General features: G+C 43.2%; 1 protein-coding gene across 1 annotated transcript; it reads right to left on the bottom strand.

Annotated features, from left to right (window-relative positions):
- Window positions 1–4,564: 4,564 nt before the first annotated feature.
- On the bottom strand, window positions 4,565–11,750 carry C2H6orf62 (chromosome 2 C6orf62 homolog). The gene is made up of 5 exons (XM_013181196.3): window positions 9,591–11,750; window positions 7,948–8,124; window positions 7,246–7,368; window positions 6,397–6,531; window positions 4,565–5,861 (listed from the first exon to the last, which is right to left on the bottom strand). Exons 1-5 carry the CDS (start codon window positions 9,717–9,719, stop codon window positions 5,736–5,738), a joined length of 690 nt encoding a protein of 229 aa, XP_013036650.1. The 5' UTR covers window positions 9,720–11,750; the 3' UTR covers window positions 4,565–5,735.
- Window positions 11,751–13,698: the final 1,948 nt, after the last annotated feature.

The following is a 13,698-nucleotide window of genomic DNA, read 5'->3' as shown; positions in this document are numbered from 1 at the left end:
CTGCGTAGTTGTGCCATGGTGGAACTGTGCATTACAGATCCCTTGAAAATGAGGAATCAATAAAAGGGTCTCACAAGGGTCTCACAGCTGAGCTGCCTCACCTAGGTTACTCTGCCCATTTAGTTACGAGTTAGTTGGTTCACAAATCTCAAATTGGCACAAGCCACTTGTAGGGAACAGGGGAGGGGGCAGAAGTTAGAATTAGGTTGTTAAGTAACTGTTCTGAGCAGCAGTGAGGTCCTGTTCTGCTGCACTGACTGGCTCTGAGCCACTGCCAGGGATACGTAGGAACTTCTGATTGCATTTTATCTCCAACCATTTCAGATCTTTTCTCTATCTGCAGAGACCATCTGGTGAGGAAAAACAGAAGCCCCCAAAGCTCCCCCTTACCTCACTCTTCATGGGTATGAAGGAAAAAGGGCTTTAATTCTCATTTTGCTCCATAAGAGATCAAGGAGAACATAATGATAGTTATTACTTTGTGATTGTGTGATGGGAACTGAACAACTCCTAACCCTGGTCCTGAGAAGCTGCGGCTGTGGGGCACTGCAGCATAAGTAGTTCTCACATAACAAGAGCAAATTACCTGAAAGCTCTGGTAAAACCCAACACACTGACTATCCTCCAAAAAAAAAATCCCTGCTTTAGCTCACTAAGACACTACCACCCAGGCCATACCACTGCAGTAAGAATCTGGATCTCTGACATTTTTTGCTTAAAAGGAGCAGTAGCTGCTTTTAGCTCTATTGAGTTTTTCAGGAGTCCAGAAAAGCAGCTTGTAGAGCAGATGCTCTAGGCTCAGCAGGGGGTTGGCATCCAGTAACTGTGCTCAAATTAAGGGACCTTTCCATATGTAAATTCTTTTTTCAAGCAGAAAAACTAGGTCATAGATATCTTCAGCCCTCAAAAGCATTTCAGTCAAGCAGAAGAAAAATTACACTTGCGTATCAGTTGCTCTGCAGGTTAATGGAAGGAAGCTGCTTTACCCCTCCGTAGCGTCGGTGTTGTACACAGTCAGCCTCCTGAATTCCCAGATGCGCTGCAGAAAAAAAAAAAAAGCAGCACCCGCTGCTGTAGATGGAAGTGTAGTTTTCCTAATACTCCAGACAGCAAACAGTTCAATCTGTATTCCAAGAGCACCATGAGGAGGAAGACTTGAACACTAAATACAAAACACAAAGCACCCAGCCCCTGTGCACTACAGTGGGGAATAGCTGAGGGAATGGCACCAAATAGTGCAGGTGCAAAGGAAGGCCAATCCTCTACACAGAAGCGTGCTTCTCGTACACCCGTGGTATTAAGGGACAAGTAATAATCTTGGCCTTACCATTTGGGAAAGTGGTTTGTACGTAGAGATTACTAAAATATAAGGGTAATTTGTTCCACAAAAGGAATTTTAAAATAAACACCACTAAGGCTAGTAACCACGCCTCAAAACTTTGCATGCTATACTTTTTTTCCCCAAAAACAGTCATAGCCATTTCATACTTCGTTCCAGAATCTGTGGGCTTATGCAGCTGCTGAATTTGCTACTTCCTTAAATGCAAAGCTGAAAATGGAGAAGCTAATAAAAGAAAATAGCAATCAAGTAAATTCATGTAACATGTCTACCTGCTACATGAGGACGTAAATGTACTCTATAAATTCTTGACTTTAACAGCTTTCATGCTACTGGCAGGAACCTTGATGTAATATTAAATTAAACCTGTAACACTGTATTCGGGAAAAAAAAAAAAAAAAAACCAACCCTAGAGATTATTCTTACCATCCAACCCCCCCAGAGATCCAGATTTAACATGAAATGGAGCTCATTAACCACACAAGTTACTGACTCAGCACATAACAAGCACAAGGAAATAGCGTTCTCCTGGCAGCAAAACACAAGTGGGGCAAGGAAGGAAGCCTGCAGAGCTCACAAAAGAGCTTGCGCAACATGCAGTTCATGGCAGTCGTATCACATTTTAAAGTGTTTTTAAACTACTACACTAGGCCGTACTAAAACATGCTACCAAGAACATGATATTCTTTGAAATACACACCATTCTGAACACTGACCATGTCTCAGCAAGGCACTGTACACTTGAACACCACTAAGAGAAGCCGCTTACTGCGGATGTAATATATTGGAATGCAACTTAGCTTAGTTTCCAGTGCAGGGCACCACAGGTTCAACAGATGGGTCCGAGGACCAGTAAGGTTTAGTCTTCGTAGAGCGATAAGAGGTGAGCAAAACAAGCTCGGAAACACTTCAAGTTCCACTGTTTATACCTATGCGTTTCCTGTAATGTGGTCATTCGCAAGGTCACTCAGCACCTACCTGTGGTGAAGACTAATCCTCTGTTTCAAGTACAGACAAGCAGGTCTTTTAGAGATGGAATTGGAAAAAAAAGTCTAGAAAATTGATACTAACAGAACTACCATCTTTCCTCCAGATTTGTTTCTAATAGGTTTCTAACAGGTTTAGCAGTGTAATGCAAAACATCAACATGTAGCAAGAGATCAGTAGCCTGATCTAAAAGTTTTTTTTTTGTTTTGTTTTGTTTTTTTTACAAAGCACTGAATAATCCCAGGGTTACTAATACCTAACATATCGCTAAATACAGCAAACTTTGTGTAATAAACCAGCTTTCCAGAAGCACTTTATTGCTTTGACAGATGGCAAAGTGCACCAACTGCAAGATAGCTACAGACCTATTACAACTCCTTATCTTTGGACTAGGCTTGTACAACCAGCTATGTCCATCTATTTTTGATAACACTCATGCAGCCGAAGAAGCTTTAAAAGCCAAGATAAGCTTTATAGCCACACACAGGCTAGATGCTGACACGTAAGATGTTTCTTATCTAGGAAGTACCTAACACAAGCTTCCTTGCACCAAACATTTCATCTAGATGCAAGAAATTTAATGGGCCTCTACCTACTTCGTTTTGCTGCCTCCACGTTTATTCCTGCCCCATTCACACTTGCCAGGTTTGCATGACAAAGCATAGAATGATCCTCAAGAAATCCTCAAGCGGTGACCTGGTAAAACACATCCAGGTGATACTGAGCATATTTCAGTTCCTAGTATTAGGATACCAGGAGCCACACAAGCAACTGACAGCATGTGGCAATAAAGATAATTGTCTTATAGAAAAGGCCTTTTTGTATTTACACACAGCTCTGCTGAACAAAGTAATTACCCTTTACAGAAACTGTGCTTTGTAAGCATTAGCTTTGTGAGATTAAACCTAAACTTTGAAGTTAAGAACTCTACCAGAAAGCCACTAAGCTGAGACAGGGCCTGACACCATAAATATTGCTTCCATTGACTTCCAAAGTGCATTTTGCTAAAGTAACCAGTACAATAGTCTGAGTTTAATCTAGATGCTCCAGTAAGAAATACTGAGACAGTTTCAAGTTTCATCTTCTCTCTCTGAAGTCATCCTGTTTAAGTGGAGAAAGCGATGCCTTTCAAAGATGCCAAATGATTTAAAAATAAACTCAGTCTGAGACTGTCATGCTCTCAAGCCTGTTGTTCCCCTTAATCTTTTTTTTTTTTCCAACGTACACAATGACTATGTCCATCTATTCAATCTGATAGCAGAGCAAAACATGGCATTTGTTAGTTGTGTTGAACAGACCATTTACCAATCAGTATTATACATATTTCTTCTCCAAAAAAGCGTAGCATTTAACTCCAGGATCACTCTCACGAAGAGTAGACAAATAACCAGTGTCTTCTGTAGCCCATACAAAACACCAAAAGCAATTAAACTGTACATATTGTTCTCTATATGAGAGAATTATAAATTAAGGATCATGCCAATGCTGACACCTGAAAAGCATTGCAGAAATCATCTAAGCCAACACTGAGGCTTTTGTTGTTGTTTTGAAGAAACCAAAATGAAGAACAACAGTCACTTTAGTGACTTCTTGCATTAGGAACAAAGATACTTGCTCTGCTAATAAAGGTAACGACGGTCATATTCTCTTACTATGAAACAATATCCAAAACGACAGATTGTGAAGGGGGTTGCACTTCAGAAGCATAATCCAAACTCATGAAACATTCAAAGCCCTACAAAACCTAAGGCTTCACGAGGACATTAACACCGGGTCTTACAGGCCATTAAGATGGGACACCTAGCTGGAAAACTTAAAGCACCATCGGCAGGTATGGTGGTGACTAAATATTCCAAAGTCGTTATACAAAGCATTTTGTACAGCAGCATTTTCGACTTGATTTCTATGTACGGTAAGGCACGTATTAACACAATGTTGCGGCTTTCAGGTTGTGTTTTCCTATGGTGCTCCAGTTTAACTTTCAGGATTTTATGATAAAACAACTAGAAATACCCATGTACCAATACAACAGTATGCCCTTAACACAGTTATTTCTGACATCTACTTTTCAAAGCAAACATCTTCCCTGCACACGTAAGCACACCTTTGCTGCTCATCTTTATGTTAGTCATAATACCATTTTACAGTTTGTGTATTTTCAGTGTTTGTGACAGGTAACGCTTCTGAGGTAAGACACTGCTAAAATTCCATTCATAGAATTCCCACGAATAAACCCAGTCATCTTTCACCTAATTTATTTAAGTTCCAATTTTTTCCAATTCCAAACAAAAGCTAAATACAAGTTTTAAACAGGTAAGCACTAGTTTTATCCAAAGGGAGCAGGCTTATACAGTTTTACTCCAGTAAAGTACTCAACCCTTAAGCAGAACCTTCTTTGTCAACAAAACTATACAGTAGTCTTCCTTTTATCATTGCACAATCTTAAAATGTTCTGTCAGAATCAACTTTTGACACTCCAAACACTATTTTACATTGTTTTATAATGTCTATTCCAAAAGAAAAAAAAAAAACCTCAACAGGTTTTCCGTAAGAAATGTTTTAGAAACCAGTATTTCCTGCACAGTTCACCAGCAAGTCTACAAGTCTCAACTCTCAAGAAAAAATAATCCTCTACCAACATTGTTTCTGCAGCTACTATTTTACTTTATTTTTAGCTGCTTTAGCGACTTCAGACTCCAGGTCTGCCTCATCTGTATAAATGCATCCAACTCAAAAGAATACTTTCATACAGTTATACAGCAACTTGGGGAAAGAGATCCAAAACCAAAGTGCCAGTAAACTCAGACATGGCCCAGCAAAATAAAAAAGGCAAAAAATGCCTACACATTAAATGAGATGCTTTTTTTGCTTTAAAAAAAAAAAAGACTTCTTTCCCACATTTACTTCCTATTGTAATAGCCACTTCTCTGTTCATTAAAATGAATCTGATAGTGCTCTTTGATACAATCATTAACAGCAAAGCTATAAGGCTTTTAAACCCGTTACATTCATTTCTCACCCTCCAAATACTGATGGTTAACATAGATGTTAGGGGGTATGACCAGCACAAATGGGAACACCACCACAAATGATCACCTTGTGCTTTCAGATACATTTGTTTCAGTGTACAGTCCCTTCATTTCACATTTTAGTAAGATGCTGATGCAGTGCAGAAGTGTGCAGAGCATCCTCTCTTTCACAAGGTCCATGCAGAAAACAACTAAAAAATTTTTTTTTAAAGTTCTGAGATACAAATGACAAAAAAAATCCAGGATGATCAAGTTTCACAATGTATAGTGTTCTGAACATGAGTCCATTTTCTTCTAATATTCTGAAAGAATAAAGTGGTGAGGAAAGTGGAAATTCACTGCTGCATTCTGTGATCTTCCCCATTTTGCTGGCCAGTACCTTACTCTGGCATGTAAGGACGGAGGTGATCCTCTATGGTACCAACCGTCCAGTGAGTGAGCTGCTCCTGTGGCAGGTACAGGCAGATGCTGCATAACTTGAAGATTGTAGCTTTGTTTTTTGGAGTCTAGAGGCAAAGAAAACCAAAGAAAAGCTATTAAACATGAAAGTTTACACAAGAATAAAAAGACAGACCCCAGCAGACCCAGCCCAGGTTACAGCTTGCTGCTGGTTGTGGGTGAACAACGCAGGCATGTAAAAGCCACCATTTCAAACACACAACAGCCAAATCAAAAGCCTTTTAACAACTAAATTCTTTTTATTATGTTATTTTTTCCCACTTAAATTATTTATGCAGTATCACACAAACTAAGCCAGTATTTTATTTTTTCCAAAACAATGTTAAGTCTTTTTTTATAACTTTATTTTAATACTAGAACATAAAATCTTATGAATACATCTGTGGCCTATAATTAGCTTTTGCATGCGTGAATCCTATTTACAGCATGTTTCCTCTGAAACTGCTGAAATGCAAGCATGAACACACGATCAATTTTTCCACTAAAAACCACTAACATTCCTGAGAAAAAACATTCAGGACAATTCTTAAAAAGCTTACACTCTAGGTAGAAAGGAAAAAGAGAGGGACAGGGTAAGTTTACCTGCAAGTGCTGTCTGTCAATGAAGAGAAACACTGACTGGTTAGGGTTGTTGACAACAATTCCAGTCTTGTCCTTTCGGCTCAGAACATGCAGAAACTGTTTTTCATAGTCACCATGATGAAACTCAAACTTGGCCTGCAGTGCGTGAGGGATAAAATGATAAAATATTTACCAACTGAAAACTCAAACACAAGCAATTAATTTCATTCAATCTGGGGCTTTACAACCACTTCTGATTCTCTGTTTCTTTTCTCATCTATGCAAAATGAAATTGGAAACCATAGCAACAACTACACCCTTGAGCCTTGGCACAAAACTTAAAAGATTTCCCTAGTTTCATTCTGCCAACACTGACATTAGTCATAACAATGACATTAACAATTCAAACAAAGGTGCAACTTTAACCGCCTCCATAAAAAGAGATTCAGCTGACAGAACATCTGTGTTATCAACAATGCAACACATTTCTGCTAATAACTTATTATTGCAGAGTGCATACAGAAAACAATACACATATTGTTACCCAAAAATTTGAATGTAAATAGCTAAAGATACCTACTGAAGAGTTGATTTAAAATGTTTGAAATGTTTCTCTCAATGCAAAATTGTAATGCAAAAATACCATTTCAGATCCTCTTCCATTTAATCAATTTGTGCCGAGGTCACAATTTGTAGTAATAGGAAGCAGAATTTAGAATTCAAATGACTGTGTGATTTACACAAAAAAAAAAAAAGAGCCCACATACTTAAACATTCACAGAAGTCACAGACCTTATCATCAATGGACTGGTTAAGCAAAGATTCCCCCACCTCATCCCCCCCAAAATGTTACTTAAGTTAAAAAAATACCTGAACAGGCCTAAAGGCTTCATCAGATCCCTTCCACCGAGAGAACAGGAGACAGACTATCTTCTCAATGTCATTACGAGGCCAAAGAATGAAGTCCATCTCCTGGGTACAGCCGATCACATCCTGTAATTAATAAAGATCTGTATTAACAGCCCATCCATTAGGAGATACAGATAAGCACCTCATCTATACAGGCACTGTGTTAAAAGGTGGTACTTATTACTTTTGTGTGATTTTCTCTCTATATTACTCCCAAAACACTCAAGTCGTCTTTGCCTCCCATTGAATTTTAAAGTAAGTATCCAGGTAATGTAAATTCCAACTTTATGAAAACTACCATTCCTGAGAAAGACTACTTTCTAATATTCATCTAACAAAACCACTTAGTTGTAAACCAGGAGTTGTTGCAAGAATTTATCCATGCCTATTAATAAAAAGGCTGGCAGAAGAGATAATTCCCAAGACATATTTCAATGAGACAGATTAAAGGTAAAGCATGAGCACTACAGATTTAAACAGAATTTCAGAATGTGCACGCTAAATTACCCTTCAAACCAGACCCCACAAAAAAAATGCTTTCAGAATTTTCATGCAGAAGAGTTGAGAAAATAAGGCAGCAGGATTAGCCTTAAGTTTCACAAGAAAAAATACAAATGTTTAAAACCCAAATTAAAACTCAGCAAGTATGGAGAACAACTTTACCCTGCGCATAGACTGGTAGCGGGGTGCATGAAGCTGTACTACATCCTTCTGCAGAAGCTCTAAGGAACTTTCCAAAGAATAGCTGGAATCCCGCACACCTCTCAGGATATTTTCTTCATAATTATTGGTCATGACTGGTATCACTTCAGACACTTCAAAAAGCGCTGACTTTTTCTTCTGAAAAAGAAAGCACACACTGCATTAAAACTACAGTCCTTTCTAAGTGGTTCTTGCTAACTTCAGAATTTATAATTTTCTGTAATAATATAAAATATATAATTTTATAGCTCATGAGCAGCATTAACCTAACTAAACAATTATATAACAGACAAAACATATTTTACCAACTCCCATCTCCCTCCCATCCAGAACACATATAACAGGCAAGTACTTGCTGACCAAGCCAGGCTGAGCAAACCTACTTTAAGCAAACTAGTAGATAGACATCCTCAGTTCACTTAGGCATAAGCAAGTTTTATAGGATTTAAAACAGACATTTGGTTTTAGTTGTAACATTCAGACTACTTTGTAGAAATTCACTGCAATCAGGTGCTGATATAAGCATACTAAGACCCATATCTGCTAAGAAAATCTAATTGATATTACTGATTAAACCCTAATATTTCTTGGGAAACTGTTAGGACAAACAGCACAGAAGGAAAAAATAAACTCTACTCTCAATACAAGTTAGCTCAACAGTCTCTCTATTACTATGAGACAGTGCCTAGAAACGTGTCACTATATACAGCAGTGTTTGCATTAGAATTGATGAACAAAAGCAAACTGGACTTAAGAATTTTAGGGAAACTTCCCGATTAAGTTCAGAGAACGGTCTCCATTAGAACCAACTTCCATGGAATGAGAAGAACATTTGAGCAGATCAAGCAATATTAGAGTTCGTGTACATGCACTTCCTCCTTTTACTGTCTATTTGTCTGCCATTTGTTTCTATCTTCACTCGCTCAATTTGTTCAGTACACTTATTCTAAGCATCTACTTTTCTTCACGTCCTGTGGACAGAAACTCTCGTGCAACTCTGGCTCAGAGTTAACTTTAGAGATATCCTCCACATCTACAGCATCCAGTAGTCTTCCACAATAGTCAAGTAAATGAAGACTTCCTCTCTTCCCTCCCTTTCACGATGCCAGCAACAGTTTCACGTGTCTACATGCTCAGGTCATTTCAACACTGCATTTTGCAACCACTCCCTTCAACTGCTGGGTTTTCCCTTCTGCTTTAACCAGATAAATGCAGTAGGGTTAGCAATCATTCCAGACAGGTCTTTCTCGACTTAACAGTTTCACTGCAAACCATTATGCCATTCAGACCCCAACTGGGCTGAATAAAGTACAGCACCAAGTCAGATAAATATTTATTCAATACAGAAGTTACCAACTGATCATTTAATAAGGCATTGCCACCTTCTGCATTACAGAACTACAAACATCTGAAAAGGAAAGCCAAACTGTCAATACACGAGAACTGGTCAAATACAATACCAATTAGCAATAAGGAAATGTAAAAAATTCAACAAAACGTAAGGATATATCCTTAAGATGCATCAGGCAGTAAGATTTGGCCCAGCATAGTCAACTCAAAGTTTGCATTGCAACACAACAGCAGAGAAACGAAAACCAAGTTACCTTGTCCTTGAACACAAAGGCAATGTACATCTTGAAGTCAAACTGGTCAGCTAAAGATTCTTTTTTCTTTCTAAGCTGAGCACGAAGTCTGTTCAGAGCTTGTTTCTTCCGGGAGTTTGGGTCCCCCATTTTGTTATACAGGTGGTACTAAAGCCTTTGGAAACTGTCGCTAAACTATGGGCACTTTTTCGTAAGACTCAAGTACAACAGAAACAAGTCATTTTATTCCTGCTAATACGACTGAATAGATAAAACGCGAGTGCAACCCAAAACCGCACCTCAGGCAGTATTTTATGAGAAAGTCGTATCGGAGGGGTCAAGAAACAAAAGTAGTTGTCCAGCCATGGCTGGACAACAAACAGGTTTGACCATAAACCAAGAAAAAAAACTAAGAAATTTAAAGAAAACAAATTTGAACAGTTTAGCCGCAGGAATAAGTGGGTGAGAATGGAGAAAAAAACAAATCTTATCACAATTTATGTGTACAATAAAAAGCAACTGGCACAAGCCCAATCCATGGGGGGGGGGGGGTAATTTTTGTTCTGCTTACAAAAAAAACGAAGCTGATATTATAAATTGCGTTTTACCCCAGCCGGATTCATGACTCTACTGACTATTATTCTCAGATTTCCACTACTGCTATGTTGCCTGTCTTTTTTTTTTTTCTTCTTTAAAACGATTACACTTGGTGGAAAGCAGAGAAAAGGGTGCAAAGGAGGAGTGCACATCCTGGGAAGTATGACATTTCTCTGCCAACAACAAAATTAACTACAGACAACACAGCGCTGGTTTGCAGGGAAGCAAAGAGAAAAAACAGCGGAGTCACTTCTAACACCATTCTGCTCATCATCGGGCACATCGCTGCCCTAAGGCTACTGCTGCCAAAGGGAAGAGGGATCATGATGGCCACAGACGAGAAGCTGGCATGGGTTAAGGGACACTATTATCTCACCTAGAGACTAAACCCCAAACCGACGCCCCAAACCCAGGCTCCTTACCAGCGCGAGAGCCCTACATTCCCTAACACCTCGCAGGCTCCCTGGGCTGCTGATCCCCCGGGGATCCTTCTCTCCCTGCTGCTGCTGAGCCCCACAGCGAGCACAGTTAGCCGAGGCTGTGCATGGCCAACGCTTCCTGCTTCTCCTCAGGCCTCTCTCTACAGAGGCTGCGGCGGGACACCCACAGTAGCACGGCGTTTCCCCTCTCACTTCATGGTCACGACTTGGAAAACATGGAGAGAGTTTCGCTTCCGCTTTTTCTCGCCAAACAGATTTTGGTGCCGAAAAAAAAAACAAAAATTTGCGAGTTTTTTTTAATTGCAAGCCGAGGCTGCAATTTTAAACCTCGGAAAGACCCTCCCCACCCCCTTAAAGCAAGCCCCACGATTATCAGGTGATTTTCTTTCTCTCTCCAGGCATTTTTCCCCCCACACGAGGCGTTTGATTGGTAGGGGTTTTAAGGTTTTTCGGTTAGCGAATTCGTCGGACCGGGTTAAGAAAGAGGGGAAAGGAATATTAACCCCCCCCCTTAAGGGTAAAAGAAGAAAACAGAAGGAAATTAAAAGGAAAAAAAGAAAAAAAAAAAAAAGAAACCCCCTCCCAAAACTTCCCCCCAACTTAACCGAGAGGCTGAGAGACTCCGACAGGAGGCCGAGCCCGTGTCTCGCTCGCTACCCGCAGCCGGCGGGCGCAGGAGGAGCAGCGGAGGCGGCGGCGGTGCTGGCGGCACGGCGGGGAGCCATGTCAAGATAAAGCCACGAAGCCGCCGAGCCCCCCCATCCCCGCTGCGGTGGACGCGCTGACCGGGCCGCCCGCTCTGCCGCCGCTCAGCCCCAGCCTGGTCCCCATAGCCTAGCTCAGCGCCCCGCTGACGGGGGAAATGGTGGCGGAGGGAGGAGGAGGAGGAGGAGGATGAAGAGGAGGAGGAGGAGAAGGAGGCGGCGGGCCCTGCGCTAGTGGCTCCTACGGAGGGCGGCGGGCATAGAGACGCCGGCGGAGGGCTCCCTTCGCCCGGGCGGCGCCGGGTGGTCCTCGGAGGGCTGCGGCCGGAGGGCAGCGGGAGCGCCGCGGGCTGCGCCTGGGGCTCGGCGGCACCGGGAGCGCGGAGGGACGGGAGCTGCGCGCCGCCACCCAGCCCGCAAGATGGCAGCGCCTGAGTCACACAGGCGCCGCCCTGCCCGCAGCGCGCAGCAGCCGCCCGGCGGCGCGTACCAAGCGCCAGGCACCGCGGAGGGGGGGCCGCGAAGTACAGAATCGCGTTACACGCGCTGGGAAGCTCCGCGGTGGCCTCGTGAGCCGCGGGACCTCATTTTTTTTAGAGGTTGAAAAAGAGAGAGCGGCAGCGTGAGGGCGGCTCCGACCCATCGCCACGCCAAGAAAAGGGGTCCCTCTCGGCCGCTCCTCCCTCCCCCCGCCGCCGTGACCCGCAGGGCCGCGGGACAAGGCCCCGGATGGGGTTGCTCAACGCAGTTGGGGGGGGGGGGCACCCCCTCGCTCCCCCCCCATCTTGTGTGGTACCTGCCCCTGGGCCTGTGGCGGCTCCTTCTCGTTCAGTTCCGCCCAGAGGAGTTTGTCAGCTGTGTGCGCAAAGCAAACTGTGAATTAAAAATAAAAAAAACGTCCCTGACCGTAATGTGTGAGGTGATGACCCCCCACAAGCACAGCCCTGGCAGCAGCAGCCCCCGCCTGCCCCTGTACATGCGCCTCTGTGGCGGCTGAGGTGCGTCCTGAGGAGGTCTGCTCGTTTTTGTTTGTTTGTTTTTGTCAGAAATAAATAGTTGCTATTTCAGCCTGATCCTTGAAGAAAGGTAGGTGTTTGTATTCCTGTGCTGAAGGAAAGGCTTACACCTCCCTCCTCGCACCTCCTCCGCCATGAAAGAGAAGCAAGGGCACGGTTCACGTTTTCCAGCATTTCTTTAAATTGCAAGCGACCAGTAGGCAGCAAATACATTTTCACCTCAGTGTCTGGGCATTTTGACTATCCACCCCTCCTCGCCCCCCCCAGGCATGGCAGGGAAAGCCTCGCCACCCAAAATGGAGGGTGCCTCTGAAATGCTGGGGAGCTCAGGTTTGCCTTGTGCTGGCCGTGACTTGCTGTTTCGCAATGGTCTGTCGCCACTACAGTAAAAAATAGGTTGCTGGGGTGAAGGCACCTCTCCCACCTTCCCCCTGGTGGTGTCCGTGACTCACAAGAGCCGAAAGGGTGTTACACAAGATGACAAGCAGAAGGCAAGTGCAGGCACTGTCTGGCTTGTTTGGTTGTGTTTCAGAGCCCGCAGAGCATGGCGATGGGCACTCTCTGATAAACTCCTGTAAATTTCAGTCCTTTTTTTTCTTTTCTTTATCTGCACTCTGCTCTTACTTGTCTCTGCTGGTTTCCTTTGTCGCTTCACGACTCTTCCTGCTGGCTATTTCCCTTTAGCTCACCTCTCCTTTGCACACTCCCTCAGATGCCTTCCCAGTGCCTGTCTCACAGGGAGCTGTTGTGCCTTGGCCCTTAGATCTCCTCATCTTCCCCCACCATTAGGCAAGCCCTCTGAGTCAGACACTCCATCTTGCCTTCCCTGTTGCAGGGACACTCCCCTGTTGTTTTGAACAGGCCATAAAGAGACCATTTCTTACCCACTTGGGGGCTGCTGAAAGAGTGCTCACTGCTAGTGTCAATGCCTATTGAAAACAACCCCGTGAGCAGAGGTAAAAAAGCAGCGTGTCTAAAAAGTAGCATTACAGTACCTCTAGATCGCCAGGACTATTTCAAAACACCAACATTGTTTAATGAAAACATCAGCCTGGCCGTAACGAGAGCTGAGTTTAGATCCCCCTTTTGCAGTCAGAGCAGTTTTGTTTGTTGCGCTGCAGCATGAAACCCCGATCTGCGTCCCCTGCTATTTTAAGCTCTGACTCGTGCTCAGCCCATGACCCGCGCTGGGCTGCCGTGACCGATACAAAGCAGGCCCAGCACAGCGGGGCGGCTGCGGGGGGATTTGCCCCGGCACGGAAAGCCCTCTGAGGGAACTGGCACCTCGCCTGCCTGCCAAGGAGAAAGGAAGGAGCTTTCTTCCAGCCCAGCGACTCCAGCTGCCCTCTCCAGGGAGCCGTAAGGACAGGGA

The sequence above is a fragment of the Anser cygnoides genome, chromosome 2 (assembly GCF_040182565.1).
Source record: "Anser cygnoides isolate HZ-2024a breed goose chromosome 2, Taihu_goose_T2T_genome, whole genome shotgun sequence".
Taxonomy (NCBI): domain Eukaryota; kingdom Metazoa; phylum Chordata; class Aves; order Anseriformes; family Anatidae; genus Anser; species Anser cygnoides.
This window is presented reverse-complemented; position numbering and strand designations above follow the sequence as displayed.

Excerpts from the sequence above, each read along its gene's own strand:
- C2H6orf62 (XM_013181196.3), bottom strand. The coding sequence starts at position 9,719 with ATGGGGGACCCAAACTCCCGGAAGAAACAAGCTCTGAACAGACTTCGT. Across the intron at positions 6,532-7,245 it reads AAGCCTTTAGGCCTGTTCAG|GCCAAGTTTGAGTTTCATCA; the intron begins GTATTTTTTTAA and ends CACGCACTGCAG. Across the intron at positions 5,862-6,396 it reads TTGACAGACAGCACTTGCAG|ACTCCAAAAAACAAAGCTAC; the intron begins GTAAACTTACCC and ends CTTTGCCTCTAG.